This window comes from Laccaria bicolor, genomic scaffold (genome assembly GCF_000143565.1).
Source record: "Laccaria bicolor S238N-H82 LACBIscaffold_5 genomic scaffold, whole genome shotgun sequence".
Lineage (NCBI taxonomy): Eukaryota > Fungi > Basidiomycota > Agaricomycetes > Agaricales > Hydnangiaceae > Laccaria > Laccaria bicolor.
The window spans coordinates 1,193,746-1,220,802 of NW_001889876.1; the positions used below are offsets into that span (position 1 = coordinate 1,193,746).

Below are 27,057 nucleotides of genomic sequence, written 5' to 3' on the forward strand. Positions count from 1 at the left end.
CTGAAGAAACGCTAAAAACGCGAGAGAAAAGTCGATTTAGTGTAGGGAATGGCATGACGGACCGAGGGGAAAATCAAATTCTTCAAGCGGGTCCAAGAACCGAGATTCTTGGGGAACTTCCCAGTATAAAAATGACATCCAATATTAGAGGGTGTCATTGAGTTCGCTTGCAGCTTGCTGCCACTTGCCCAACATCAATGGTCGTCGCGTTTTTTGTTGTCGCATGTTGTTATATTTTTACTCACACTTTTGTCTCAAAAACATTCCTATGGTCTGCCCTTGTACGGCACAAGCACAAGCGCCATTCTAACGCCCACCACGACTTAGCGCTCGACGACGATCACCAGGTAGCTTATTTGTGCATGTGATCACCCTCTTTTTCACTAACTCTTATCCAGACATGATCTTCGGCCACCCAGAGTCCACTCTGCTTCCGGCCAGCTCTACAACTTCGCCACTCACCCCAATACCCTTTTCTTCTTTCAAGTTCAATACAATCGGCAAAGAACCAGACCTACTTCGTCGTATTTCAGCCCCAAATCCAGATGAAGAGTATGACGATGATGAGCCTTCGAGATCTTCTTCGTCTTCTCCTAATCTCGAAGACCAGCTTTTGCTCCCAGACCATCCAGATTCACGTTCAAAGCCCACTTCATCGCAGTCTCTCGCTGAGAGAATTGGGAACTTTGACGTAGACATGACTGATGTGACCCCTATTACTGATCAAAACCAAACCAACCCAAGCCCTACGCCATCCAGCAACGTTCAAGACCCATCAAATTCATCTCAAACCGACGGACGGCCCAAGCTTCTTATTGACCCTTTGCCTACTGTCATAGCCCAGTTGAAACAGCTGGCCGCAGACATAAATACTCAACCTTCGACAACCCTCAATCATGGACCACAACTTACGCCACCCATTACGCCCTCCGTTTCTGCCGTTAATGACGATGTCAGCCTTGCCGTCCTACGTACTCTCCACTCCCGACTTTCCTCTGCGCTTTCGTTACTCAATACCCCTAACACTACCAACGCCATTCTTCTTGCACAGTCTGCCAAGACTACATCCGCTGCAGTCTTATCATCTGCGCAGCATGCCCACGCCCTTTCTCAACAATCTATAACTTCTGCACAAGAAGCCGTTTTGGCGGCACAAGAGTGTCTGAAAGCGGCCCAGGAAGCTCAGGAACGTGCGGATGCCGCGATGGCTGCCATCAAATCTCTGTCATCTGGTCGCGACGACTATGAAGTTTTTGTAGGCTTGAAAAATGATTTGAATGCACTTGACAAATGGATCAATAAACGTGAAGCCGATGAAGCCGACCATCGAACCCACACACCAGGAGACGAGTCAGTCTCTATGGTGGTAGAGGAGGCAGTAATACCCCCTCGCGACCGTGGCAAATTGCGGGCGGTTCATGATAAGTCAAAGCGTGTATGCCAGCTTCAGCCAAAGGCAAAAAGTGTCGTTAGACCAACCGTTGAAGAGGAGGCTGATGCCGCCGCCATAGCTTGGGATCAAGAGCGCGAGAGGAGCGCAGAACGGCGGAAATTTGCCGAGGAGGAGTTGCGCAAACGTCGTGATGTCGAGGCTGCTCTGGAACAAGAACGGCTTCGCGCACAAGCTGAAGCTGACGCTCACAAAGTGAAGCTAGCCAAGGCTCGTACTGAACGCATAGAGGCAGAGGAATTGGAGGAAGCTCGTCAGGCAAACGAGGCTCGGGAGATTGAACGCCGTCAGCGCGAGGTGGAGGCAATGAGAAAGGAGGCTGCCATGTTTGCGATGCAGCAGCAGAAAGCCGAAGACGAACGGGTTCAACAAGAGCAAGAAGCCAAACGGAAGGCTGCAGAGGCAGAGAAGGAGAAGGAAGCTCGTCTGTTGCTTGAGCAGGAACAGAAGTACAAAGAAATTCAGGAGCGAGAAGAACGGATCAAGCAGAATGAGGCTGAAAGAGTAAAAGCTATCGCAGCTGAAGAAGCGAGGCAGCAGATATTGCGGCAAGAACAAGAAATGAAACGTCAACAGATTCAGGCGCAGAAACAACTGGCTACCCAGCAGGCGGCTCTTAAAATTATCGCGGAGAGGGAGAAACAGAAATTGGGCCAGTCTACTTCTGCATCTCCTACCTCGGAAAAGCAACAGGCACCTCAAAAGTTGGGCCAGTCTACTTCTGCGTCTCCTACTTCGGAGAAGCAACAAGCACCTGTTACTCTTCCGGCGCCTCCACCTATTGAGTTTGGAAACATCGTTTCAAGAAAAACTTTGATTTCTGGCTCCGGTTCGCAGGTCAAAAGTAAAGCTAAAGGTCGAGTTATCTCTGGTGGCATTATGCTGGGGGCCGAATCAGAGCAGCCACTGGCATCGTCGAGCTGCCCTCCTTTGACACTTCCCACTCCGAGTGTTAACTCCTCGTCGCAGAGTGCGAATGATTTGAGTGATGTTGTGCAAAACCCCATTTTGCAACCAAGCACGCAATCACTAGTTTCTGGTCAAGATAATGCCGAACCTGCTACTGAACTAAATAATGTTTCTCCACTCACCATCAAACGCTCGCCCACACCACGGAATGTACTGGATAGTAAAGATTTGGGGTTGAAAGGTTATGGGAATGGCTCAGATAGTTCTAGTCTCCCACCAATCAAACATCTTTCGGGACAATCATCCACACCACCCTTTCTCTCACCGACCTCGCCGGCCTCGCTTATTCAACTGAAGCCTGCGATCATCTCTGTTCATCGTGAGGGATCCGATCCAGGGAATTTGCCTATTGTCCCTCCCTCTCGAACCGGTCCGATTTCTCCTGAAGCACAACATACCAATCTCCGTTTCCTGGACGCACATACCATCAGGCGCAATAAAAGTATTTCTAAAGCCAGTGCTAAACCTGTGAAAACAGAGCCTGTGCCAGATCAGCTTCCTCCTGATAGTGTAAGCACGGCTTCACCTCTCGAGAAGGCCGCTCCTTCGCAAGCAAATGCTGGTCCCACTAGGTCACAGAAGGTTCTTTTTTCGTTTCGCGAGCTTCCTGAGTTACGGACAGCAGGTGCGCCTGCTACCGCGCCTTCATCAACGTCCGCTTCAAAACCTTCGAAAAAAAATCATCCCCCTTTGCCTAACAAACCCAAGCAAAAACTGCCGAATTTCAAGAAAAACTTGGCGGATAACGAACCAGCTGCACAACCGATGAGCAGCACTACCACTTTACCTCCGTCAAGGCCAGTCAAACCTGTGTCTACGGTTATTCCCAGTGCAGCGGTCACACCGCCACGGTATTATGATTCTGCGCCTAGGCCTGCTGTCGACATATATGACGCTTCCTCTACGCAGATGGGCCCCGACGTAGCGGACACTGATGGTTGGACACGTCCAAGCCGTGATGACGGGGTCACGATGCGGGATCAGCCAAGAGCTATGGATCATTACCCGCCACCTCCTGATAACATTGCGTCGTCCCGTGCCCCGCCACAGAGACGTGTTTATGATCATTATTCTCCTCCATCTGGTAACGTATATATGCAGGCAAATCGCTACAGGCCAGCTTCACCTTCCAGAGGCTGGGCTAGATCACCGCCTCCCCCCGATGCTCCCAGAGGTCGAGGTAGATCATCTCCCTCGCCTGATGGTTGGTCATCGCCTTATTCGCCTAGAGGCCGGAGTAGAACACCTCAACCACCCGGTTGGGGATCGCCTCCCCCACGTATCAGAATACCTAGTCCACCACTATATAATGCTCCTGCTCCCGGGAACCCTCCTCCATTAATTGGGAGGAAGCGTGTTCGGGACGATGAGGTTCCAGTGGCGCCTCCTGCCCGCAGATACAGATACGATCAAGACAATCCCAGTCGAGATGAATATGCTTCGATGCCCCATGCTCCACAGATGCCATCGACCAATGAAAATGACTGGAGCCGTTCTGCTGTTTATGGACGATCTCCATCTCCTGACCGTCGTCCTGGTCTTGCATCTCGCCTTGCACCTGGACCAAATGAGTGGGAATCTAATGCATATGCCGTTGGTAGGGGAGATAGTTACAGACCCAGCTATTCCACGACCATCCGTGGGCCCTTCAAGAGTCGTAGGCAACAAGCGCAGCCACCGTCGCAACCAGCACAACTATGGAATGGCGATATACCACTTGGCCCTGCTATCACAAACAAGACTCGCCCTCCTAAAAATCAGTATCGTCCGCCTAAGGAACCCGTAGCTGGAGGCTCTCTTCCGGGCCTACTGAGTCGCTTCAGTGATTCTACAGATCCTACCGTGATTCAAGCTAATCCACCTCCCAGCAAACCCGCACGAAATCGCTATAATGGAAAGGGTAGGGGAGGTACCCCGCAATCTTTGGAGCAGCGAATCTCTTCGAAACCTTCCTCGCTAATGCACCGTCTTGAAAGTTGATTGGGTTTGATCAAAAATAAATACATGTAGGTGCGAGTCCATCACGCACCTGTGGATGGTTTTCTTACTCAGCGTCCCTTTTTTCCCTTTGTAAAACCAGTTCTTCTACATAAGTAAAATTCTCCTTGTGTCGTTCACGTGTACAATATTTGAGCATTCTTTCAATAAACCCAAGTGCTTAGTTGGAGCCAAAAACGAAGTTTCCACCCAAGTCCGTTGTTAACCTGTTGTACAGTACAAAGCTATCTACGCAAGATCCCCCCACCTTTAATTTCCCCCGCAGATAGAAAGCTCTCTCATCTCTTGTAGAACGCCCTCCACCTGGCAGGGCATGAATCAGGTCATCAGGATCTTATGAGGAGCGTGACTTACCTGTGCGTCGAGTTGGCCAGCGGCATAATCATCCCGAACGTTATCGGCAAAGTATCTGCACATCAATCAACAAAAGGCGAAACGCAGGGGGATGAAACATACCGCTGCACGCCGCTAAGTTTCTCATATCCCTCTTCCGCGAACTTAGACTGCATCCGAATCATGGCCTCAAAGCTCGGATCGAAGTATGGCACACGAAGATCCAGAAGTTGAGGCAGTTCAGTGATCAACTGGTCGTTCAGCATATCAAAGACCTCTTTGGCGTCATCGTGTTCTTGTTGAGCCTGGTTAGGGATGTGTCAGGAACGTGCAAGTCTTCAAGGTGCAGTTGATAGAACCTTGGGCAGCTTGGTTGGGTCTTCACTGGGTTTGTCGATAAGTTTTCGCAATTTACTTCGAGCCGAGTCATAATCCAGAAGCTGATAAGAAGGTCAAGCAATGGAATAATCTCCAAACCTATTGCTTGCCTTTTTGTTCCGTTTTGAAATATGCTCGTTTACGACGGGGAAGTATGCACACATCTTACCCAAAGGCTCCGATATTGTGGTTCGGTAAGGTGCTTCCTGATGAGTGGGGTCCGTGAATTCATTTCATGTGAACGAGGCGCGCTACGCACGAGCTCCCGGCTGAAACTCGTATCTAGATCGTCGACTGACCGCTTGTACGCATGTCCCGCCATAGCTCCCTCAGCTGCTTGATCCGCAGCACCGTAGAACACCTCTAACGTTTCTGCGATGCGGCTCTGGGCAGAAGTCATCGCTACGTGTGGTCAAAGCGAGCGTCCAACAACGGTGTGTGAGACGGACTCACCACGCATAGCGTCCCAGTATGCCTTGCTGTCTTTTTGAAGAGCCTGACATTCTTTCTCATAGCTGGACGCCGAACATAAATGCGACACGTTGTAAAAGTGAAAGAGTCGCGCACGTCCGATATTTGGCCTCCTCATCGGTAAATTCACGATCGACCGTCCTCTCGATCTGGCCTGTCTTTTGCAGGAGCTGGGGGAGAGTTCATTGATTGGTATAAAGACAAGGTCTAAGCTCACCGTAGTGCCCGCTCTGTTTACCGATTTCTTAAAACTGTGTGCGATATGGGGTACGCTGTGGATGATGAATTAATGGACACTCACCCTGCCCAACTCATTGTCGCTTTAGAGGAAGTGACTGTGCTTAGTCAGCACTTCATCCTCATGAGCATCTCTGATGATCTCAGCTGCGATCTCAATGTCCTCAAAGTCATGGAGGATGCTGCCGTGGCTCCTAGCGACGTACACCCACTTCTTGCTGCTCGAGGATCTATATCTCACTGTTTAACAGACCGAACTCAGCGACACTGGCAATACTTCTGCCTTGAAGCGCCTCAAATACACCAACAAGGTCTTGAAGAACCAAAATGAGGACTTGCTTGCCGAGTTGGACGACTTGCGAGTACGTTTAGCCACCTTGCCAGAATCTCGGGCACCTGCCCTTGAGTCTTACCTCCCGATATAAACAGGAAGCTCTCGCTCGTCAACAGAAGCTGTTAGATGAAATCTCAGCTATCCGCAAGCCTTTCGTCCAACCACCTCCTGAAATCCTCTACATGATTTTTCAGCGAACGATACCCCCGTCCTACCTTCTTGATTCTTCGACAGCACCAGGACCTGACTCCCTAGCATGCAAAGTTTTGCGCCAGCAGAAGGCTCTTGTCGGGGTTTGCAGAACATGGCATACTATTGCTTCGCCATTTCTTTACGACGATATCTATGTACGGAGAGCTGGACAGCTTCCTGCCCTCCTTCGTACCCTTGAGGGTGGTCAGACAAACTTTGGGGACCACGTGCAGAAACTCACCATCTACTGTCTTGTTCCACAACAATATAGCGACCAATTTCATCAGGATATACGCCGAGTCTTCCACCTCTGTCCACACCTGACAAATTTTGCATATACCTCGCCATGCCGTCTTCCTACATTGAACCTCCCTTCCCTCAAACCCGCACTCACGCACCTGAAATTCAGTGATGCCATTCAACACGATGCTTTGACGGCTGCATTGATGGAGGTCTGTAGCGAGCTAGTGTCGCTCTCTTTCCAGGTCCCTGGCACGCCAGCGAATAGTATAATGATGGATCCCAATCTGCGACTTCCCCGGTTGGAATATCTCCATTGTGGAATAACCGCTGTCACTAGAACATACCTGGTCGTGGTCGAACAGTGGTCCATGCCCAAACTTGGGGGCTTAACATTCAAGTTGAACGGAAATCCGGTTAGCTGGAGTGGAGATTTAATCGCGAGTTGCCTTGTATCGTTTTGTAGAGCTCACGGAAAAGGTCTGACGTTTTTGCACATCCACCCTGAATACTGGTGGTCCATGGCAAAGTTTACCATCGCCGTCCAACCGTTGCTGGATCTTTGTCCAGCATTGGAACATATTGTGCTTCATCCTCGAACCGCGCCGCCACTGACGCATCCCAAAGTCAAGTGGATAGATATCTGGGAGCCCCATGTGCGTGAAGTCTGTGTCGAGGAGTGGACCACGGTGCGCTTGAGTTTAACACAGCAGGCATTCCCATCCCTCAGAGGTGTTCGCACATTGGGTGCGGCTATGGCAGCCTTGACCGATCTGCCTACGAATATCCCGCCAAACCTTGTGCTCAACGTCGCTGATACCTTTGAATGCAAATTCTTGGATTTACTCCTCAGGCACGACCCAGGATCTTTGCGCTGCATCGAGCCTGAATGGCCGGAAGACGCATCGGATAGCGAGGAAGATGCTGATTTCGTTTATTGTTCGGAGGATGACCTTGTTCACATGGATGGGACTGTTTCTGACGGTTCTAGTTTAACTTGGTTGGAGAGCGACTCGGAGGCGGACAGTGACACGTATATCGAACGGCACTGGGATGCTGGGGTTGAGACGTGATGCATGGATTTCATGGACTATATAATGTAAGTTACAATGCTGTACTCCATTTTAGAAGGCCACTGCCAAATTCTTGTGTTGACGTGTTTGTTCCTAAAGGCAACGCGATCTCGATTGTGTCCCAAGATCGTTCAAGGCTCCTATAAGTTTCAGCTTTACTCAGAAAAATGGATCCCCACTACGATCATGGCCCTTCGCCGCAGTACCCGCTTATTGGCTGCAACTTCCCTTGAGCACTCGATTCACGTTTCAACACGGTCGCTCATAAACGAATCTCAATTCGAGTCTGCTGATGGAAATGCACCGAAACGCGTCAGGAAACGAAAGCTGTCAAGTGACCAAGGACTGTCGGACGAAGACAGTGGAGAATATTCCATGGGGGCTTCGTCAAAGCCCCCACCTACGAAACGAAGAGGAAAGGTGGAGGCAGTCACCTACGTCATTCCAGATGTACAAAGGAAAGAAACGACATACAAGGGCAGGCTAGGTACGATCTCTCCTCCTCGCACGAGAACGTCGTTCTAAGACAGCGTAGGATATGCTTGCTTGAATACCGTTTTGCGAAACAAGAAGCCCGCCAGTGAGGCCGTCTTTTGTTCAAGAACATGCAGGTATGTATGCCTGTTTTTCCCACTAGCTGTTGTAGGCTCACATTTTATCAGAATAGACTCGATAAAGAAGAATGGTCTGGATTGGGTGAAAGAACTCGGCAAGAAGAACGTCGAGGATCTGATGACCGTCATTCAATGGAACGAGGATAACGCGAGCCCTTTTTCTTTGTTAACATGATTATGATTCTTATCCTTTGGACTAGAATATTCGTTTCTTCCGGCTTTCTTCTGAAATGTTCCCCTTCGCATCTCATGCAGTACATGGGTACACCCTGGAGTACTGTTCCGAGCTTCTTGCGAAGGCCGGCGCCCTTGCGAAAAAGTACGGACATAGGCTCACCGTCCATCCTGGCCAGTATACCCAGCTGGGGAGCCCAAAGCCCGCAGTGATCCAAGCCTCCATCAAGGAGCTAGTTTACCACTGCGAAATGCTGGATCGAATGGGTGTGGATGCCGACGGTGTGATGATCATCCATGTGAGTATCATAACCATTCTCATCACTTTTCCCCTAGATTAACTGCATACAGGGAGGTGGGATGTATGGCGATAAACCTGCTACTCTCGAACGTGTCAAAGCGACGATCACGAATCTTCTTCCAAGCAATGTCAGACAAAGACTCGTTCTTGAGAACGATGAAGTATGTATCTTCTCTGTCGCTGTGCTTCTCTAATTTCTTTGCATTATCAGATGTGCTATAATGCTGAGGATCTCTTACCTCTTTGCGAAGAACTAGACATCCCACTTGTTTTTGGTACGACTTCTATTCTCTTCTTTAGTCCCTCCGTTGGTTATCCCGATCTCAGACTATCACCACGACGCGATATTCCCTTCTTCTATCCCACCCGCAGAAATCATCAAGCGAGCCAATATGATATGGGCCCGACGCGGTATTCGCCCCAAGCAGCACCTGAGCGAGCAACGACCGGGCGCTGTCACTATAATGGAACGAAGAGCGCACTCAGATAGATGCGAGAACTTGCCACCAGATCTGCCTGATGATATGGGTGTGTGGAATCAGCATCCCTGGACTTCTTAACTCATTCTTATCTTTTGTAGATCTGATGATCGAGGTACAGACATACCTCTTGTGCTGTGTGCATCCTAATGAAAGACTCTTAGGCAAAGGATAAAGAGCAAGCGGTTCTCTATTTGCATCGAATGTACAACCTTCACCCCGTCAAATACGGTTAGTGGGTTTTCAATGATTCTCCCTTCGCTAAGTTATGTTCGGCCACAGAATCCCTTCGCCCAGCAGATGCTAATCCCACCAAAGAAACGAAGGGTCGCAAATCCACCAAAAACGCCCAAGTCAAGGCCGCGGATGAAAATGCTTTGCTATCACCAGATGACCTACCTGACCACATTGGCGAAACGATGGACGAGAAATCTTTGCCGGGATCGAAAAGAATTACTAGGAAGCGGACCACTCGTACGAGTCGGATTACGAAGACAGCAAACGAGGATGAGATGAGTGAATTATTAACGGAAGCCGTGAATCTTCAGGAGGAAAATCAGAGTGCATAACACCCTCCAACGGTTGTCTTTAACATAGTAGATAGCAGGTATGTGATGTAATGAACATCCAATCAATTGAAATCCTTGAGTGACGTTGAGCCCTATTACCAATGGGCTGGAAGGGTGGTCTTGAAGCGGGTTCCTTTGCCAGGCATTTTTAGCAGCTCTGCTGAGCTGTTTGTGGATTTCAGAACAGGCGTCAAGGACAGGGAATGGCATCGATCAAGTCAGAGCAAAGGGCAGTTCATTGAGTTGACGGGGTTGCCAGTATCATATGTGTCTGAAAATCTCTAAGTAACTTTTGGATAGATTTTTGAAGGGAGAAAGATAGGAATAATTTAGGGTATGGGCTCCCGTACCCTAAATTAATCAAAGCATTAAAAAACGACCAAGTCCGATGCGCATAGTACAGGATGAAAGACAACGTCACGATGATGTGATCGAACGGCTCCTGTGAGGAAAATGAGTGTCCCAAAACCTATCAGTGTGTAACGAAGAACTTGCCTAAGTTACAGCATTGGAAAGGACTTGGTTGAGAAGTTGCACATCAAATCTCGCCTTGTCTCCCCACACCTTCAACATATATAGCTGCAGTTCCGAGTTCAACTGGGTGCAGGCTGCCGGTGCGTATCTTTCTTCAAGCCGCGTCTCAGCCTCCAGTTGAAGAAGATGGGCATAAAGGAGCTTCTCAAGGTCTTTGTGATCTGCCCTTCTAAGAAGATACCTGGGAAGCAGCAAAGTTCTCTGCAAATCAACCGTCTGCAAAGCCTCGAGGGAAGCATGAGCTCACCTGCTGTGGTTGAATGCCTCCATACACCTTCACTTCATACCCGTTTCCCTTCACAGTCCTGTAAGAGTGCAATGCCAACGACTCTAGCTGGCCTATACAAAGCTTATCATCCAGCCGGGCAGCGTCATTGGGTAAGGTGGCGTTCTCACTTATAAAGGAAGACGACGAGGACTGAGATGTTAATCCCGGCCCCGACCCCGAGGGGGGTTGACTGACGCTCCTCCACTGGTAGCATTAAGAGGTTATCGTGGGATTTCATTGGATCCTTTTACAGGCATCCCTTCACAATGTCTCTGTGTCCAGAGTCCGTCACGGTGCGGCAAGTTGAACGTCATGATCTAGCATCTACTAGTCAAAAGTAGCGGAGGTTCCACTGGTGGATCGCCAGGTGGGCCCTTAGGCCTTAGGCTCGTGACCAGCCTGTATATGAGAACTTCGTGTATATCGCAGGTTCCTTCATATACAGAACGGTCACCGGTCTAGTGGGCTTTGGGGGCCCCAGGTCGGGAATCAAACATGGCGTCATGTGATGTGCGTGTCTTCGACAAATCTACGTCTTAGTATAAGCTCCTATGCAGTCTAACACAACTCTTTCACGATGGCGCTCAAGAGAAAATTCGAGGACGAGGAGCTGCCGATTCAGGATTGCCGCACTGGGCTCTCTTCACTTATTTCGAATTATGAATCAGCTGAAGCAGCTCTCCTCTGGCTCCTGAATGCATACAGATTTGACCGGAATGTCTTGCGGAAGTCCGTTAGAGGTTTGTTGTTGATCTTCGTTTTTTATATCGGTTTTATGCTAATCTTTTTAGTAGATAAACGCGCGGAGCCTAATTTTTACAATGTCAACTTCGAAGACATGGCCGAATTTGTTGAACTGAACCCCCAGCTAGAGTTAGATGACATCGGGACGTTCAACCTCCATCGCTCTCGCATCCCCACCGACCTTTTCCGGTCTATTTTAGAGGATATGGATGTTCTACTGGTTCAATATGGTCCACTGCCCGCCCACCGTAATGAGGAGGCAGCATCCCGTTTTCTCTCTCCGGTGAGATGATTTTTTACATACGCACTGCCCAAATTAAAGCATATAACGACAGATTTTTAACCGCCTGATAGCTCAATTCGACTTTGCTTTTCAAAACCTTCCTGAAACGATTATCGAAGGGCACATTAGCACACGGGGCAGGATTAAGCACTATTTTAAAGCATTTGGCTTGATCTCTCTTTTGTTCATTGAGGTAAAGTTTAAAATTAGCAACGAAGCTGAGCGTTTGGACGCGATTGCTCAAGTCATAGCGGAATGTGTTGGTGGGTCATTTTGTCCTCTGCCCGATGTAGAATTTTATTCGTTCGAGTTCCCCAGCATGCGATCGGAATAATGCGGCGGCAGGGTTTGGCATGTCCATCATTGGTATTCTCTGTGGTGGGAGGTCGTTTGATTTCTTTTCATTCGATGGAAAGACACGCAAATTCACCCGTGGCTGCCTTCCCGGAGATCCCGCCGAACACCGCCGTGGTCTACGACTCGTCGATTTTACGTTAGACGGTCCCGACCGTTTCATAGCTGGTCTTCGTCCAATATGCGAGATAATATTTGACTTGTTCATGGGCGCTTACATCTCGAGCTTGATGTCGTTTCATGAACGATCCGAACGGAAAGGAAAGGAGGGGAAATCTATAAAGAGTTTGGACAAGTGGGATGAAGCCTTAAAGCATGCTCAAGAGGCGTTTGGGAAGTTCCGGGCTGCGGGAACCAAGCGTAACGACAAAGACATTGGACAAGCGAGTGCTTTGGTTGGACAGGCGATGAACGACCTGAAGCTTAGGTAGGGGATTTTCACCACATTTCATTTAACGCTGATGAACCATGTGTTAGTATTGAATCATTGACTATCCGCCGGACAAATCTCATCATGACTGGTTGGGATGGTTTAAAAGTTGAAGAGGTGTGACGAGGATTGGAAGATTGGTCAGGAGACGGCGAAACGATGGACGAGAAATATTTGCCAGGATCGAAAAGAAATACTAGGAAACGTCACTACACTTCATTTAATCCTAATGTAATGTATGTATTAGTATTGAATCGTTGACTATCTCACCGGACAAATTTCATCATGACTGGTTGGAATGATTTCAAAGTCGTCAAAGAGGTGTGAAGAGGATTGGGAGATTGGTATACTGCTGTTCGACCTGAGATTCCTCAAAAATGACAAACGGCTTAGGCAAACTTGATGAACACAATGGCCATGAGACAAGCGACAGGAAGTAAGTACTTATTACGAGGCTTCAAGGCCTGAAAATTTCAATCCAGGGGACGGCTATCGCAGCGAAACGATGGACGAGAAATCTTTGCCAGGATCGAAAAGAAATGCTAGGAAGCGAACAACTCGGAAGAAAATCAGCAACTGAGGATGGGACAAGTGGAATCTTCGGGAGAAAAATCAGAATACATAACACCCTCCTCCAACTTGGAGCACGGTTGTCTTCAACTTGATAAATAGCAGGTATATGATGTTACAATACAGGAACATCCAATCAATTGAAATCCTGGAGTGACGTTCAGCCCTTTTATCTTTATTCAACAGAGATGATGTTGAGAAACACACCTCGGATATGCTTGATGAAAGTGTGCCCTCTTCGACGATTTGCGTCTCCTCCCAGTCGTCTGCGAGTAATTGGCTGTCGATCTGGGTCTCGACCAATGTGCCGGCGTCGGAAGGAGCCAGTGCATCGGACATCGTGATGTCTGCCTGGGAGTCTGGCTCGAGAGGAGATGCATGTTCCTCCGCCTTCTTCTTGACCACCGGCTTGTTGCTTTTGCTAGGCATCATACTAAACAAGGTTGCTTGTCGGGGTCCATCTTTCTTCTCCTTCTCCTTGCCCTTCACATTCGCCGCTGGGCCTGTGATGCAACACCTCATCAGCAACATGGGTTGAACAAGACTGGAAAAGTTTTACGTTTCCGGACAGGATTTTCTGATTCCACAGCGTCAACCTTTTCAAAGAAACTCTCGCTTTTGAGAATGGTTTTACTCTCCACTCTTCTGGCAAAAGGGTTTCGAGTAGAATCTTGACCAGGTTTACGAGCGAATGGATTAGCTTCTGTAAGGAAAGTTAGCTCTCTTTCGAAGGAGAATCTAGACAATAGCGTTTACTTTGTTTTGGTGGCGGCATTGAGAAGTCAGAGCCAGGGAAGGAATCTTCCATCTCAGTCCGTTTCCGTTTATCGAGCGGGGTCGGAGACTCCGTGAACGCTGAGGCATCATTTACTATTGTTCGTTCCGGGGTTTGCGATGCAGGTGCGACAGAAGTATATCGTGTTTTTTCGATGATAGGTACTGTGACCCGCGCCATTCCTGGCCTCTCAATTGTAGGAGGTGGCCGCACATCACTAAGAGGGTCATAGCGTGAAGATGATGAAACTCCATTCGGAGCAACAATTTGACGGGCAGGAGGATCGGGTTTCAACCATCTCCTGCGCTTGTTCCTTGCCAGAACGGCTCTCTCTTCGCCTTCCTCGCGCTCATTCTTCAACATCTCCACTTTTTCCTTGAAACCAATGAGATGATAGAATTCTGCAATTTTCATGGCAGCATCGAAGGATGTAAGGTGATGGAGGAGTTTGGTGAGCTCGATAGCTCGAGGGATGTTGTCCGCCTTGCAAGCTGCTTGAATTAGCATAATGAATTCTTTATCAATAGCTCGTTCCCGCGTAACAATGTCGTCTGTAGTAAGTTCATCGTCTAGCGAGTCCAAGGCAATTTGCATGTGCAGAAGCTCTCGCTCCACTCTATCTGAACCATCAGCGAGTGGATCTGTTGTGAGGTCGATGGAACATACTGCTCTTCTCGTGCTTCTTCTCTTCGGAAAGGCATACGAACCGGAAGTTCTTGTATCAAAGGCCTTGGGAACCCTGGATGTTCTTGTCTTCCCTTGCCGCGATGATAGCTGTCAGTCTATTCGGAAATTTCAAACTAGGGATGTTCATTTTACCTTTAAGATGAGACACATGAAATTACTACCCGTGATACCAATTGGCCAATATGACTCGTCCTTTCCTTGTCGTCGTTCAAGGAGATTGGTGTCCATGACTCTAGCCCAGGACGCGTGGTGGGGAATTCGATATTTTGTAAGCACATGCACCCATCCTGTGCTGTCGTACATTGCTGGAGCCTGTAGAAAAGCTTGAACTTGATGTTAAAATATGAGATTCACACAACGTACACCTTGGTCTGTTATACCAATCCACTTCAGCGTATGTCCCTTCGGCACAGGGAGAATGTCTCTCTGTCGAACGCTGAAATCTTCAAAGTTGACGATGGTGTAAGAAAGATTTTGGGAGCCTATCATAATGACCCATGCGTTTTAGTCAAGGAAACAGCGATTATTACGACAACCCACCATCGATGGTCGTGGACCCAGCTCGGTGGACAACGAAGACCCACTCTGCGCTTGCAACCATGGTGACAAAATCGCCCCCAAGTGCCATAATACGCCTTTCTCGACCTGTGCCACTCAGAAACGTTAAATCACTTTCACTCGTCGCGACGACGACATGGCCCAATCCCTCCAAGTCACTGTCACCCGCGTTGCGTACGGGCGGTAGGCCGCCCACTGCGACACCCAAAACTCGAATATTTGTCCGTTTTAATGGGTAGGTCCACTCCTTTTGTGAGTTTTCGGAGCTGAAAGGTCGAAATAGCACCTGGGCTGGATGGTCATTCTCTGGTTGGCAGGCGAAGACTGTACCACGTTCGCCTTAAAGAGTAGGTTCGGTTAGCCTTTACAAAGTGGGACACTTCACAACATTCTTACCAATATAACCAAGGTCATACTTGAAATGGTCGGTGAAATGATATCCTTTTCGCATCGAACGATCAAACAATTCAACAGTAACAATATGGTGGGTATCTTGGTCCGTAACCTCAATGACCCCAAGCATGTTGTAAGCTTTCGCAAACGAAGATAAGCATACAGATAATCACGAGTGGAAAATATATTACCCAGATACCTCTTCCTGTGTTCCATGGGCGTTGAACCAGGCTGGAAGGGCGGTTGAGCCTTCGTTATGCTTACTAGCAGAGGGAAATGTAAGTTCAAGTATCGTTCTTGAGAGATGTGCCTGCCCACCCATCTCCTTGACAAACCCGTTGCTAATCTTCGTCACCTCCGGTTCGTCATTCAACGCTCCATCCATATCGTCAACAATCCAGTTGTCGTCCAGCATTGCTTCATCCAGATCAACTTCAAACGGATCATCTCCCAGAGCGTTTAGAGCGTCGTCGCCACCATCTCCAAAAAGGTTGATGCTCGCTTTCGGTTTTACTTGGGTAGTGGCCGAACTATTGGTGACTATCGACTGCTTAGTGGGGTCAGGGAGTGTGTCGGGGATGGGCTTGGGCCAGCGAGTAAACACCCCTTCAGAATCCGTCCATGCAATGAGATTCTGTCGTGGGCTGAATGCGATCTGCGTGACCGTTGAACCAGGATTTCCAATATGGCTAGAAATCACAATGTAACGACGGTGTGGGACATAAACGTGTATCAACTTACCTTGTAACAACCCGCCTCGTTTGGGTTGACCATATGTGTACCCATGATTGAATTGCGGTAATGAGATAGACGCCGTTAGGAGAAAGCGTCATTGCGGTAACAGCGCCCATGACATTTTTGTCGGTGAAAGTGGAACCGGGCATCTTGGCCCAGTTAGAGCGAGATATGGTCACAATTTCTGCATAAAAAGCTTCAAAACAAGTCAATGGTGCAAAAGGGTAGGCGTACCGTGACCCTTGGAAGCAACATAGAAGTATTCTCCCGACGTATGCCAGACTATTGAGCAGTCATACGAGAATTCAGGTGACCTAGGACTTATAAGTCGATTGAAAGGAACTGTTACGTCTCCCTTACTCTTGATCAATCACCACGGGGATGAGTCCTTCTATCGTCTTCTCCAACCTTGGCTGGTCCACTGACATATCCCAAATCGTAATCTTGCCATCGCAGGAACATGTTGTCTGAAAGAACGATGTTCAGGGGCAAGTAACAACCAAAATTGCTCCCACTGACTAAAAGGTTTCCGGACGGGTGCCAGACAACGCTTCGTACGGGAGATGTGTAGCCCTCTAGTCTGTTGACTTTGAGGATGTCTTCCATATCAACTACCTTCACAAATAGCTCGCTTATACATTATCAAGAGATGAGAACGTCACAATGCGAGGAGACGCTCACTCTGAGGCAACCGCTACCCTTCTTCCCTTTGGGTCTATTGCTATGCATCGTACGGCAACTCCGGCGGCAGAGGTCAATGGTGCGTCAAACACGACCGAATCCTTAGAATACCGCCGTACTTCAGTATCTTCACTGCTAGAAAGCCAACAATCATCCTACGGAAACGAAACACAGGGATGAGTACACCGAAGTAAAAGTAGGTATCCTTGATACGCACTGCAATTGCCACCCAAGTCACAGCTCCTTCCGCTTCAGCAGCGGTGTCGGGCTCATTCTCAGCTCCTTCGTTGACGTTCCATATGCGCACGATACAGTCTTGGCCACCAGTGAATACACGTCTACGAGAAAAAACATCAGTAACGCAGTTGTTATGATGTTTAAAACAGCGAACGTACGCGCCATCCTTCGAAAACGCCAAACATGTGTGTCCTTGACCATGTGATGAGCTCGTTATTAGTTTTGACATTGCACAGAGCAGGAGAAGTGTAACAAGTTGTGTAGGCGCGTCAAGGGAAAACACGCTTGTCACATGGTCATCGCATGTGTGACATACAACCACACGCTCACTGACCTTGTGCTGACTCCTATTTAGTGATTATTGACCGCTAATTGAACCATTCATATCCTAAACGAGGTACTACATAAAAAAGCCACTGGAACTACGTATGGACCTCCAATTCAAAATCAGACTCCTCACTCTCCCCACCTTCAGCGTCTCCTTTTAGTGCTTGACCACCACCGGTGTCTCCTTGAGCCTCAGGTTTCGATACAACATCCATAGCACTTCCTTCCGAAGAGGCTTCCATCATCCCCACTTCCTTCTCCTTCAACGAATAATCCGGGCTCTGGACGGGGGCACCGGAAAAGAAAGATTCAGTCAGTGAGCTCACCGTCGTCACTGCCATATCTAGAACGGCTTCCACTCGTTTTCTCAGGGCCTCGTTTGTGCTGGTAACCACCTGCCCAGCACCATTAACACCAACCACTGGTTCATTGCAATGCAAGTACTCACTAATGACAACAGATCAATTTGCGCAATCGCTTCGTCAAGCCGGACGACCAACAAGGATGCTTCGCGGTCGTTTTCGCCTTGTTCTGGTTCTTCTTCCGGATCATCAGGCACGTGAAGCTCGACTTCGCCAAAATGTGCCTCCAAAAATAGGGCGAGGCGTCTGATACGTATCACTCCCGCTGCGTCGCCTTCCGGGTCGGCGTGCGGATGAGAATGCGAATGTGAATGCGAATGCGAATGAGGTTGTGTAGTCACTGGATTGAACGTCAATCGGCAAAGCTCGAGCTCACCACAGTCATTTCAGGAACATACGTTTTACCGATGCAGGACTTTTGTCGATACCAGTAATCAGGGCCAGTGTAGAGTCCGCCACCATATCGTTACTTGCACTTGATTCCCATTCCAGAGTTAGTTCGTGTTCTTGGCTTTGCTTCACATCCACAACGCCCATGACCTACAAGGGTTCGTCTCAGTCTCTCAAATCAGTAACAAAGCATACCCGCATGGTGGCAACACCGTCAGCGCTCAAACCTTCCTCCACAGACCCGTACATCCCTTCTAGGTGCCACCGGATTAAATCCCATCGCACGCCAACGATAATTTTTTGCCGTTGCGTAACCGTGCATGTTGAAAGACCAGCGAAATCGCGCAGGTCACGAGGGTCAAGAAGAGTGTATGAGTAATCTTTAGCAACCAGTAATCCGGAGAGTAAGTCGTTTGTCTGAGGAGGTTTGTCCGCCAAAGTACCAATGGCCTGTGCCACGGTCATCAAGGCACTTCATGTGGACAATATAATAATACCTTGGCCACTCGTTCTCCACGGAAAGATAGTTGTAGGGTCTCAAGGTTACGAGGTGTATGAATCTTCACATCCTCGTCTCTTTCTTTGAACCGAGATGTCATAGCCCCGCGCAGTCGACCCATCGCTGTCTGCTCGCCATGAACCAAAACCTGAAGTGTGAAGTGGAAAATGTCACTGGGTACACATGGCTGAACAGACGATTCGAGACGCACCACATGCTGGGCTTTGACCAATTCAATGAATTCAGAGTTTTGTGAGTAGTCGACGTGAGCACTGAACGAAACGTAGTCAACGGAGATCTTCCTCGGTATCGTCGCGCCTTTCAGTGAAGTGAATTCTTCAGGCTCAGTCATAATGTCCTAGAAGACGAAGGGGGGATTGAGCTCATAATCTTTGATGACCAAGAACGCGCCAGATGGGATTTGAGCGAGAGAAAGAAAGTCCATTGCATTATGGTATATACAGTGAACATCAAACATCGTAGATAACCACCCCCAAATGTGGACCAGTTGTCACTCACCCTGGCTAAAGTTCCCTCAATCGAGTATCCAGTAATGATCAGGCCATTTCGAGCGTCGGGAGCCCAAAGTTCAAACAGTTCCCGGCTCGGTCCGACTTGCATAAAACCTGGACTGGCAAGGACGACGCAGGGAGGACCTTCAGCGATTTTCTTCTCCCAACCTCTTGTTTGCGGCACATTTGATATGTGTCTGCGTGATTGGAATTAAGGTCAGTAGAGTGTATTTGACGGATGCGCTAGTAAACGCACTTGAAAACAAAAGGGTTGTCTCGTTTGGCGAATCTTGAACGAATGTTATTATTCATGGTATGAATGTAAGTTTGGTACACGGCCATACACTTGCGGGCCAGACTGGAAGCGTAGTAAATGGGAACGTTATGGAGATCTGGATGCTTCTTCCAGTATTCGTCCAAGATAAGAAGAAGCTCCTGCGCTCGGCCGAGAGCAAATGCTGGGAGGAGAACATGGCCACCTCGACGAATGACGGAATGAACCAGATTTGTGAAACGTTGTTCCTTCTCTTCCCGACCTTCCAAGCTTTGAACACCATACGTACTTTCTACAATGAGAACATCAGGTCGCACTGGTGGCAGTTCAGCTTTGACAAGATGTCGATCTTCCTCCCGCGAGTAATCTCCAGTGTAGAGTATCTTCAAACCGGCAATGTCAATGAGAAACATGCAAGCCCCCAGGACGTGACCAGCGTGATATGGTGTGAAGGAAACACCAGGGCAAATCGTTATTAGTTGATGGGCTGAAACCGGAATAATAGATGCCAGAGACATAGTCATATCCAAAGGAGAGAACAACGCATCGGACGTTGAAGAGCTAATGGTGACGCAAATAAAAAATCAGAAGATGTCACGGAAGAGCTGGTCATTCGAACCCCATGCGAACATAGTCTTGCATCATGAACTTGTGAACAGCTTTTGTTGGATGTGTCATGTATACCTTGCCTTTTCCGTCGCGAAAGTTTGTCTTGAAGGTGATTAGTTGGATATTTACATCAAGACGACAGAATTACCTTCTCTGTGATGTATGTCAAAGCAGCAGCGTGGTCTAGGTGAAAGCTAAAGTCGACGTTAACACAGGACGAGGCTGAACATGAAACCAGTCATACGCACTGAGTAATGAGGATTGCATCCACAGTGCTCCAATCAAGCTCGTCGATGAACGGAAGGGACGCGATTCCATTGTAAGCAGGATGAACACCAGTGTCGCAAACGATCGTTCTTCCACGGTATTGCAACACACAGCAAGATCGTCCGACTTCCTGGCCGGCACCCAGCATTGTCACACTTAGTGTAGGGGCGTCAGCCATGGCGTTGAGTTTTCCAAGTTGGTAGAGGGATTATTGTCGTGGACGTTCAAGGCAAGGAAATATCCGATGATGTAAGCACTCTACCTCTCTTTTCTTCGTCGTGACTCTATGGCGCACCCGAAGCGCACAAAATCCACCGTTAACGGAGGGAAAAAACAAGCCGCGGCTAAACAGGCTTTGAGTAAAAAGAAGAAAACTTCCTTGAAATGCAAAAACGACGAATTACGAGGCTATCTCGACAGCCAGGCTCAGTCCCTCCACTCCTTGTCAACCGTATGTTCAAAAACATTCTCCACACTTCATTTGGTGTTCATTCCACAGTTTAGGTGCATGATAATGCAAAAATCTACCTCGAGGACTCCTCACGAAACATGTCAAAGTCATTGAATAATTTGAATGATTTGGCCGCAACATTTCGCAATCTTTGATTGGCAATCTCGCGCACTTGAGAACTTCAATCGACAGAGTCGATTGTGCCCTCATAGCCTGTAAGGTCAAGGTTTGTCGCTACGTCGTCAGTTTGTAATCATCTCTTATGGCCATCTTGTCGCAGATTCTGGTCCCTCACATCTGGTACCACCCCAAATGTCAAGAGGCATTTCCTGGATATGTCGTCGCCCTCATACCCTCAGCAAGACAGGAATTTGATAGTCTGACCACGGAGACTACATCACATCGGTGCATTTAGCACATAGCACTCAACCTTCTGCTGTATAATCTGGAGTCAGAACCAAATCCATTCAAACGATTTCCTACATAACATCATAAAGAGAGGTGGATATATGTATGTACTGGTACAAAAAGCACTCAAGGGTAACGAAGAGGAAAACACCAAGACCTGTCCACCAACGAGCAAAATCCAGAACCGCATTAAAGCAAAGTGAGATACGAAGTTACAACGATCAAGCAATCCCAACCAAAGCGAAGCACAAGCACCTAATTGATATCCTCCCAAGGTGGCTGGCGAGGCCCACCAATAGAAAGCTTGCCCATCAACTTCCTCTGCTTGAGATTCTTGACTTCAGTATTGATGAGATCGCGAAGACGTTCAAGGTCCAAACTTCTCTCGGCGCGAGAGCCCATCAGAATGTTGCGCCAGATACCAGCAGCCGCAACCGAGTTGTCAATGGGGAGCTGCAAAGGCCGATGCAGACGAACCATTTTCTGCATGAGGTGGTCTGGGCTTGGGTACATTGCGTTCGGCCAAGCAACACGGATCGCAAACCACCATCCAAGAGGCTAGAACGGGTCGTCAATTTCAAAGTCTGAAACCCGGCAACAATGAAAAACTCACTCGACCGTCAGGGAGGGTCCGCTCAGGGTACGAGTCGTACGTCGTCAAAGCACCATCAGGAAGGGAGAACCTGCAACGCATTAGTGATAGAAATAAACGGAGACTCCAGGCGGACATACCTGTGTACCACCCAATGACTTGGATCCGAACGGTGCTTCGCCAGAACGACGATGAGGCGAGGCATGCCTTCCAGACCAAACGGACTCCATAAATCCCTCAACATTCCACACGCATCGCCATGCCTGCCATTAAAAACGGCATTGCTAATAGCATCGGCCATGTTGGGTGGTACAAACAGTCGATCAACAATACCTTGCGGACTGTCAGTCAGCCTTGCGCGAACATAACGCTTGTAAGTCTGGGTCGACCAAATGCTCAGCGCCGCCTCGTCGACCTGTTGTCCACGTGTAGTACTATTCAAAGCGTGCTCTAACTCGTTTGATGACCAAATGATAGCCCAGCTAAGAAGTCGTGCATGAATGCGTTGCCAAGGTGGGAGCTGCTGTGATTCAGCACCATAGTCGAGCAAATTCCACGGTCCTTGTGGATGAACAGCCATTTGCTTGTCATCGTTCTCTCCAGGGAGTGCGGGAAGGGGTGGCGAAGAAGAACCATCGCGGTCCAGGCTTTCAGCATTAGCATCTGGGATTGTAGGTATGCCAGAGGGAGCAACTGGGTGTCCATTGTCTTCCTCAAAATCATCCTGGTCGTCGTCCCGAGCAATTTCCCATGTGTGATGAGAAAGCTGACTTTCCTGAGGCTTCTTTTGTCGGAGTTTATATAACTCTTCCTCGAGGAATTGTTGACCGGGGGAATCATCTCGATCGTCCGACATGCCATACACAAAGCTCTTCTGTGACCGAGTTTCCCCGTCAGTACGTGGTGGCCGTTGAGTCTGCGTTTCCGTCATATCATCAAACTCGCGCTCATTTCCATTCTCGTCCAACACGACCTCTGTATCAGGCGAGTGGTACATCGAGTCAGCCAAAGTCCCAGTAGGCTGTGTTTGAATGTTGACGGTTTGTGTCCTCGGGGTGGTGGTGTATTCATCCCCTTCATAAGCAAATCTAGAACCTCCACCACCGAACGAACGATCTTGGTTGGTTTTTAGGTTCTCGATTTTTGGTCCCAGGCTCTCAATCCGTTGCTGCATCAGCACAAGTTCGCGCTTGATATCCGTTGCCCATGTAGGTGGTTCCTAGATAAACTTCATAAGATTTCTGCACATCAGGGTGACAACAATGCTTACATCTGACGGCTGATCTGACCGATGGTGAACGCTAGGGTCATGATCATAGTACGACTTCTTGTACTGCTTAATTGACTGAAGGGCGATGTAGGTGACAAGAAAAGAGCGAGATAAAAATAAGGCATACCTCGGTATCGTACTTCATCCCCAGCTTTTTCACCCGTTGCCTCACAGCTTTCCTCAGTGCCCTCCGCACAACCTCATGGAGAGAGTCATCGCCCTCTTTGTGAAGCAAGGCACAAAGATCTGGATCATGATAGTGGCTTGTGAACTCTGGCTCCAAGGAGGCAGCATAGTACGAAGTACGAGGAGTGCGAGTGCCCATCAGTGCGTCATGAACGATTTGAGCTTCCTCAGGGTCCAGCCCTTCTGGTGAATGGGGGCGTCCTGGTGTTGGTGTCTTAGCGCGATCCTTGCTCACGCGGGACGGGGAACTAATAGAGGAAGCTGATTTAGAGTTGGCAACTGAGGGCTGCTTGGCGATTGAAAGTTGTGATGGTGCCTTTCCGCCATTCAAATTAGATGGCGGTCTGGACGGCATATTTGAGGGAGGTTTAGTCGACTCCTTTTCTTCTTCTTCGGGGATGACGAGTGCACGACCCCTCACCGCAGCGTGTAACAGGTCCTCTGTTGTCGGAGCGTGACGATATGGGGAGAAAGGTCGGCTTTGATGACCACCACCTCCAGACAAGACCGATCCGTGATGGGGGGAGCGACCTGCAGAAATGGCTTATCAGATCAAACTCGTGGAATACAAAATGATCAGCAGAATCACGTACTCTGACCATTCAGTGTCAGCTTCATCTGAGAAGGGGAATCAGAGGGAGAGATCGAAGCTGCTTTGGACCGTGCACGTGCTATAGACACGGGTGAGGTGGGTCTATCGAAATGGGTATCGCCATCACCCATTCTACTCTCAGGCAGGGGTGGGTAAACAGATCCTTTCTCAGTTCCGCGCATCAAGTTTGATCTGGCCGAGACGGGTGACATAGGTCCCTGCTCTCGGTTGGTGCCTGCCCGACTCTGTGATCGGGAACCTTCTTTGGGAGGCTAAAGAAACTTTCATCAGGATAAAGGTTTTTCGTTTGAATAAAGAACATACAGTGGGCGCTCCTTGGCCAGAGAAAGTCGACTGAGCTTTGTTTGAGGCTTTAGATTGGAGAGGACGAAAGTTTGAAGCAGGGCTTTTCGCAACGTCTGATACGGGAGCTTTGGCAGGCTGACCTGATGTCATCCTCATATCCAACCAGGGAACCGCAGGATTTGGCTTCCCCATGTTGTGCATCCAGGTTTGCTGTATCGACTCAGAAGAACACGCGGACATAATTTGAGAATGAACATACATTCCAGGACAGATGTGCAGCAGGAACTCCATCGTCCACTGGCAACGGTCCAAAGTTTCCAAAGGACGGTCCAGAGTCGTAAGATTCATATTTGGGACCAGGTGGGTCATGAGGGCCGGGTTCGCGCTGTAGTGGATATCAGAAGGCGCTGAAAGGTATCTTTTGGAAAGACTCACAAGGGGAAGAGCTGTATCTCCACCTTCGGATCTCAGGCCCTCCTGAACATTAGAGTCCGCATCGTCTCCATTAATATCATCATGATGGGCATTATTTCCGTTCGTGTGACGAGTGGGTGAACTGGGAAGTTCGGGAAGAGTATGGTTAGCTTGGCTTCTGGGCGCTGGGGAATATATTCGCTGTGGTGAGTGGGGACTATTCTGGTTCTCGAGCATGCGCTGATAATCGTCGGTATCTGCTATTGAGCGCGGAGCTGTGGTATCTGGTTCGTCGCCCTCTCTGGACATGCCCTCCAGGTATTGGAGAACTACAATGGGCGTTAGCCGAGAGCGAGGCATTAACTCGGTCGCACAAACCTTTCTCATTTGCGCCTATAACAAAGAGTGAGTTTGTGTAGAGATAATAAGGTGAAGATACCGTTACCTGGCGTCGAAGAGCGAAGCAAAATAGGTGACAAGACCTCTCCGTTTCCGAGTGCAGACATTTCTGTGGCGTATGATTCAAGGTGGCGCGTAGAGGAGTTTGGTAAAAGCAAGGGCGGAAGGGGGAATGAGAGGCGGGTAAGGGTTATGTGTTATAGGCTGGTAGGAAGGATATCGCAGGTGGAGATAACAAGTTTACAACAGTCGAGTGGAGTAATCCAAGTTGAACAGCAATTTAGAAACGGTGACATTCGAACCATGTCCAAATAAGCACAAACACTTCATTGATCAACGACAAAAGAGAAAAAGACACCGGTGCTTCCGGTGCTTCTGACTGATCCTGACTGAATTTCGAGCCCTGATTATAGTAATGTTTTTTCTATTCCGAGCCATGACAACTCTACAATAGCAGCACACCAGGTGCAAGCTAGACAAGAAAGAAGAAGAGAAACATTTATCACGTGCTGATTGTACGTCGGCGGTGATTTTGAAGACCCCTCCTTGCTCGCAAGGCCGCTCGGCGCTCGGCTCGAGTGCGATTACACTTATTAGCCGTGGGGGCGGCAGCCTTCGAAGACACACTGCTAGCAGTGGTGGATGGCGCAGCTATGGCCGTACTACTTGGTACGGTCGTGTTTCCAGAACCGCCGCAAAATGTGATCAAGAGGTTGACCTATAAACTCAAAGTTCAAGTATTTTTTCCCTTCAAAAAAAAATAGAGAGCGACGGACGTTGTTTTCCTGACAGGCCACTTGGACCTGATTGTCATCCGGTACGAAAAAAGCGGTGTTGCATGTAGCTGATGAACCTGTTCGAGCGCAGTGAGCCAAATTTTGGTCACATTAAAAGCACAAGGGCTACACTTACATGTTGCTCCCTGCCCGTCACAGCCTCCAAAATAGCTGAACCCTCGTATCATCAGCGCTAGGAGGAATCTTGGGTCGATATTAACGTTACCTGAACGTCACAGGCACGGAATAGGCATGTCTAATGAAGCGATCTAGGTCAGTAGATATTGTGAAGACTTTCAACATGATTGCTCACGGAGGGATCAATGAAATGTCTGTGCTCGAACCACAGCCAGGGCAGGTGGGGTTGTTCAATGTCGTTTCCACGAGGGTACAGCCTTCTCCGTTAAGGTTACAATCTCCTGCTGGAATATCAGCTTTCACAGCAAGGTAAAAATTGTAATTCCTTGCCTGTTTGAAGATACCTAGTTCGTGTTAACATCAGGCCTTGCATGCGCTCAAAGAAATCGGGAAAACCCTACGCAATAGCAGACGAAAGCGGGCCAGCGCTAATGAAGTCTTCTCCTGAAGAGAGCACGTTTCCTGTCTGGATCAACCGTGGCTAAACACGAACTGTTAACTTGAATTCAGGAGCCCAAAAAATGCATGGCTTACAGACCCGCGCCCGCACCTAAAGGCAGTCGATAAGATACCAGTTGACTGCTGAACAATGAAATTTCACCAACCTGTTATCAAACCTGACGATATGTGTCTCTGCATAGACGAAGACATGCATGAAAAGGGGTAATAAGCCTAGAATAAAGACGGTGTGGGATGGCGAAAACATGAACATCGAAGAGCGCCTGAACGTGAAAAGCAAACAACCAAGAACGCCGACCCTGAGACTGAGGCGCGACCTTGATTGGCAGGCAACTCGGCGCCTTCAAGTTGGTGGACATTCTCGATCTAACGGCGAATTAAATCAACCGCGACGTGTCTCTGGTGATAGCTTTATGATAGAGATAATCATCGCAAACGATAAGATTGTACCCGGCTGGGCGCGCCTGAGATTTTCAAAAATGAGCGTTACATAGGTCTCAAAATAGATCAACCTCCCAAGATCGTGACTGAAATTGTTTCCAGTTCGTTGCAGTTACGGCGTGAATTCGCGTTATCTTATCTCTTCATCCTCCAAGATGTCTTGGTATCGTGTGGGTCTTCCGAGTCGGTAGCGGGTCATCGAGTCACAAGTTGAAGAAGTCTCATCAAGACTCGCCCACAGTCAACGACAATCATACGCGGTCACAGTCCTTCTCAAAACTCGTTCTACTTTCCCTACCACTCCTTTCACCATTCTATCCCGCA

The 27,057-nt window shown here is 48.7% G+C and overlaps 8 protein-coding genes across 8 annotated transcripts; 4 read left to right on the forward strand and 4 right to left on the reverse strand.

The window, feature by feature from the left end:
• Positions 1-400: 400 nt before the first annotated feature.
• Positions 401-4,582, forward strand: LACBIDRAFT_293158 (uncharacterized protein; the record flags this gene model as incomplete). The annotated part of the gene is made up of 2 exons (XM_001877430.1): positions 401-4,429; positions 4,500-4,582. The coding sequence occupies one exon, from the start codon at positions 401-403 to the stop codon at positions 4,397-4,399; it is 3,999 nt and encodes a 1,332-aa protein (XP_001877465.1). The 3' UTR covers positions 4,400-4,429; positions 4,500-4,582.
• A 13-nt stretch (positions 4,583-4,595) lies between these two features.
• LACBIDRAFT_189197 (uncharacterized protein) lies at positions 4,596-5,942 on the reverse strand. The gene is made up of 10 exons (XM_001877797.1): positions 5,901-5,942; positions 5,817-5,850; positions 5,696-5,769; positions 5,582-5,643; positions 5,388-5,530; positions 5,239-5,334; positions 5,110-5,190; positions 4,874-5,055; positions 4,772-4,826; positions 4,596-4,720 (listed from the first exon to the last, which is right to left on the reverse strand). The coding sequence occupies exons 1-10, from the start codon at positions 5,912-5,914 to the stop codon at positions 4,667-4,669; spliced, it is 795 nt and encodes a 264-aa protein (XP_001877832.1). The 5' UTR covers positions 5,915-5,942; the 3' UTR covers positions 4,596-4,666.
• Positions 5,943-6,352: 410 nt separating this feature from the next.
• On the forward strand, positions 6,353-7,675 carry LACBIDRAFT_313908 (uncharacterized protein; the record flags this gene model as incomplete). The annotated part of the gene is made up of 1 exon (XM_001877431.1): positions 6,353-7,675. The coding sequence occupies one exon, from the start codon at positions 6,353-6,355 to the stop codon at positions 7,673-7,675; it is 1,323 nt and encodes a 440-aa protein (XP_001877466.1).
• A 186-nt stretch (positions 7,676-7,861) lies between these two features.
• LACBIDRAFT_313909 (uncharacterized protein) lies at positions 7,862-9,812 on the forward strand (the record flags this gene model as incomplete). Its single annotated transcript, XM_001877432.1, has 10 exons — positions 7,862-8,162; positions 8,211-8,286; positions 8,338-8,437; positions 8,490-8,762; positions 8,815-8,925; positions 8,976-9,039; positions 9,092-9,292; positions 9,345-9,358; positions 9,408-9,474; positions 9,526-9,812. 10 exons carry the CDS (start codon positions 7,862-7,864, stop codon positions 9,810-9,812), a joined length of 1,494 nt encoding a protein of 497 aa, XP_001877467.1.
• A 264-nt stretch (positions 9,813-10,076) lies between these two features.
• LACBIDRAFT_313910 (uncharacterized protein) lies at positions 10,077-10,808 on the reverse strand. The gene is made up of 4 exons (XM_001877798.1): positions 10,743-10,808; positions 10,594-10,685; positions 10,308-10,547; positions 10,077-10,254 (listed from the first exon to the last, which is right to left on the reverse strand). Exons 2-3 carry the CDS (start codon positions 10,614-10,616, stop codon positions 10,406-10,408), a joined length of 165 nt encoding a protein of 54 aa, XP_001877833.1. The 5' UTR covers positions 10,617-10,685; positions 10,743-10,808; the 3' UTR covers positions 10,077-10,254; positions 10,308-10,405.
• Positions 10,809-11,191: 383 nt separating this feature from the next.
• LACBIDRAFT_293161 (uncharacterized protein) lies at positions 11,192-12,691 on the forward strand (the record flags this gene model as incomplete). The annotated part of the gene is made up of 5 exons (XM_001877433.1): positions 11,192-11,354; positions 11,409-11,641; positions 11,694-11,904; positions 11,960-12,422; positions 12,473-12,691. 5 exons carry the CDS (start codon positions 11,192-11,194, stop codon positions 12,546-12,548), a joined length of 1,146 nt encoding a protein of 381 aa, XP_001877468.1. The 3' UTR covers positions 12,549-12,691.
• A 4,740-nt stretch (positions 12,692-17,431) lies between these two features.
• On the reverse strand, positions 17,432-20,479 carry LACBIDRAFT_189090 (uncharacterized protein; the record flags this gene model as incomplete). The annotated part of the gene is made up of 11 exons (XM_001877799.1): positions 17,432-17,783; positions 17,837-18,090; positions 18,149-18,290; positions 18,336-18,590; positions 18,638-18,787; positions 18,851-18,997; positions 19,159-19,311; positions 19,404-19,986; positions 20,045-20,136; positions 20,183-20,228; positions 20,283-20,479. 11 exons carry the CDS (start codon positions 20,477-20,479, stop codon positions 17,484-17,486), a joined length of 2,319 nt encoding a protein of 772 aa, XP_001877834.1. The 3' UTR covers positions 17,432-17,483.
• Positions 20,480-21,415: 936 nt separating this feature from the next.
• On the reverse strand, positions 21,416-26,556 carry LACBIDRAFT_293162 (uncharacterized protein; the record flags this gene model as incomplete). The annotated part of the gene is made up of 19 exons (XM_001877800.1): positions 26,439-26,556; positions 26,368-26,383; positions 26,235-26,314; positions 26,164-26,177; positions 26,009-26,114; positions 25,832-25,866; positions 25,696-25,772; positions 25,547-25,637; positions 24,899-24,913; positions 24,542-24,849; positions 24,366-24,491; positions 24,125-24,316; positions 23,802-24,072; positions 23,150-23,739; positions 23,023-23,097; positions 21,893-22,971; positions 21,774-21,843; positions 21,638-21,718; positions 21,416-21,613 (listed from the first exon to the last, which is right to left on the reverse strand). The coding sequence occupies exons 1-19, from the start codon at positions 26,543-26,545 to the stop codon at positions 21,416-21,418; spliced, it is 3,531 nt and encodes a 1,176-aa protein (XP_001877835.1). The 5' UTR covers positions 26,546-26,556.
• Positions 26,557-27,057: the final 501 nt, after the last annotated feature.

Coding starts and splice junctions, on each gene's coding strand:
- LACBIDRAFT_313910 (XM_001877798.1), bottom strand. CDS start 10,616: ATGGAGGCATTCAACCACAGCAG. Junction 10,548..10,593: donor GAGGCATTCAACCACAGCAG/GTGAGCTCATGC, acceptor GTTGATTTGCAG/AGAACTTTGCTGCTTCCCAG.
- LACBIDRAFT_189197 (XM_001877797.1), bottom strand. Junction 5,770..5,816: donor TAAACAGAGCGGGCACTACG/GTGAGCTTAGAC, acceptor ACTCTCCCCCAG/CTCCTGCAAAAGACAGGCCA. Junction 4,827..4,873: donor AAACTTAGCGGCGTGCAGCG/GTATGTTTCATC, acceptor ATTGATGTGCAG/ATACTTTGCCGATAACGTTC.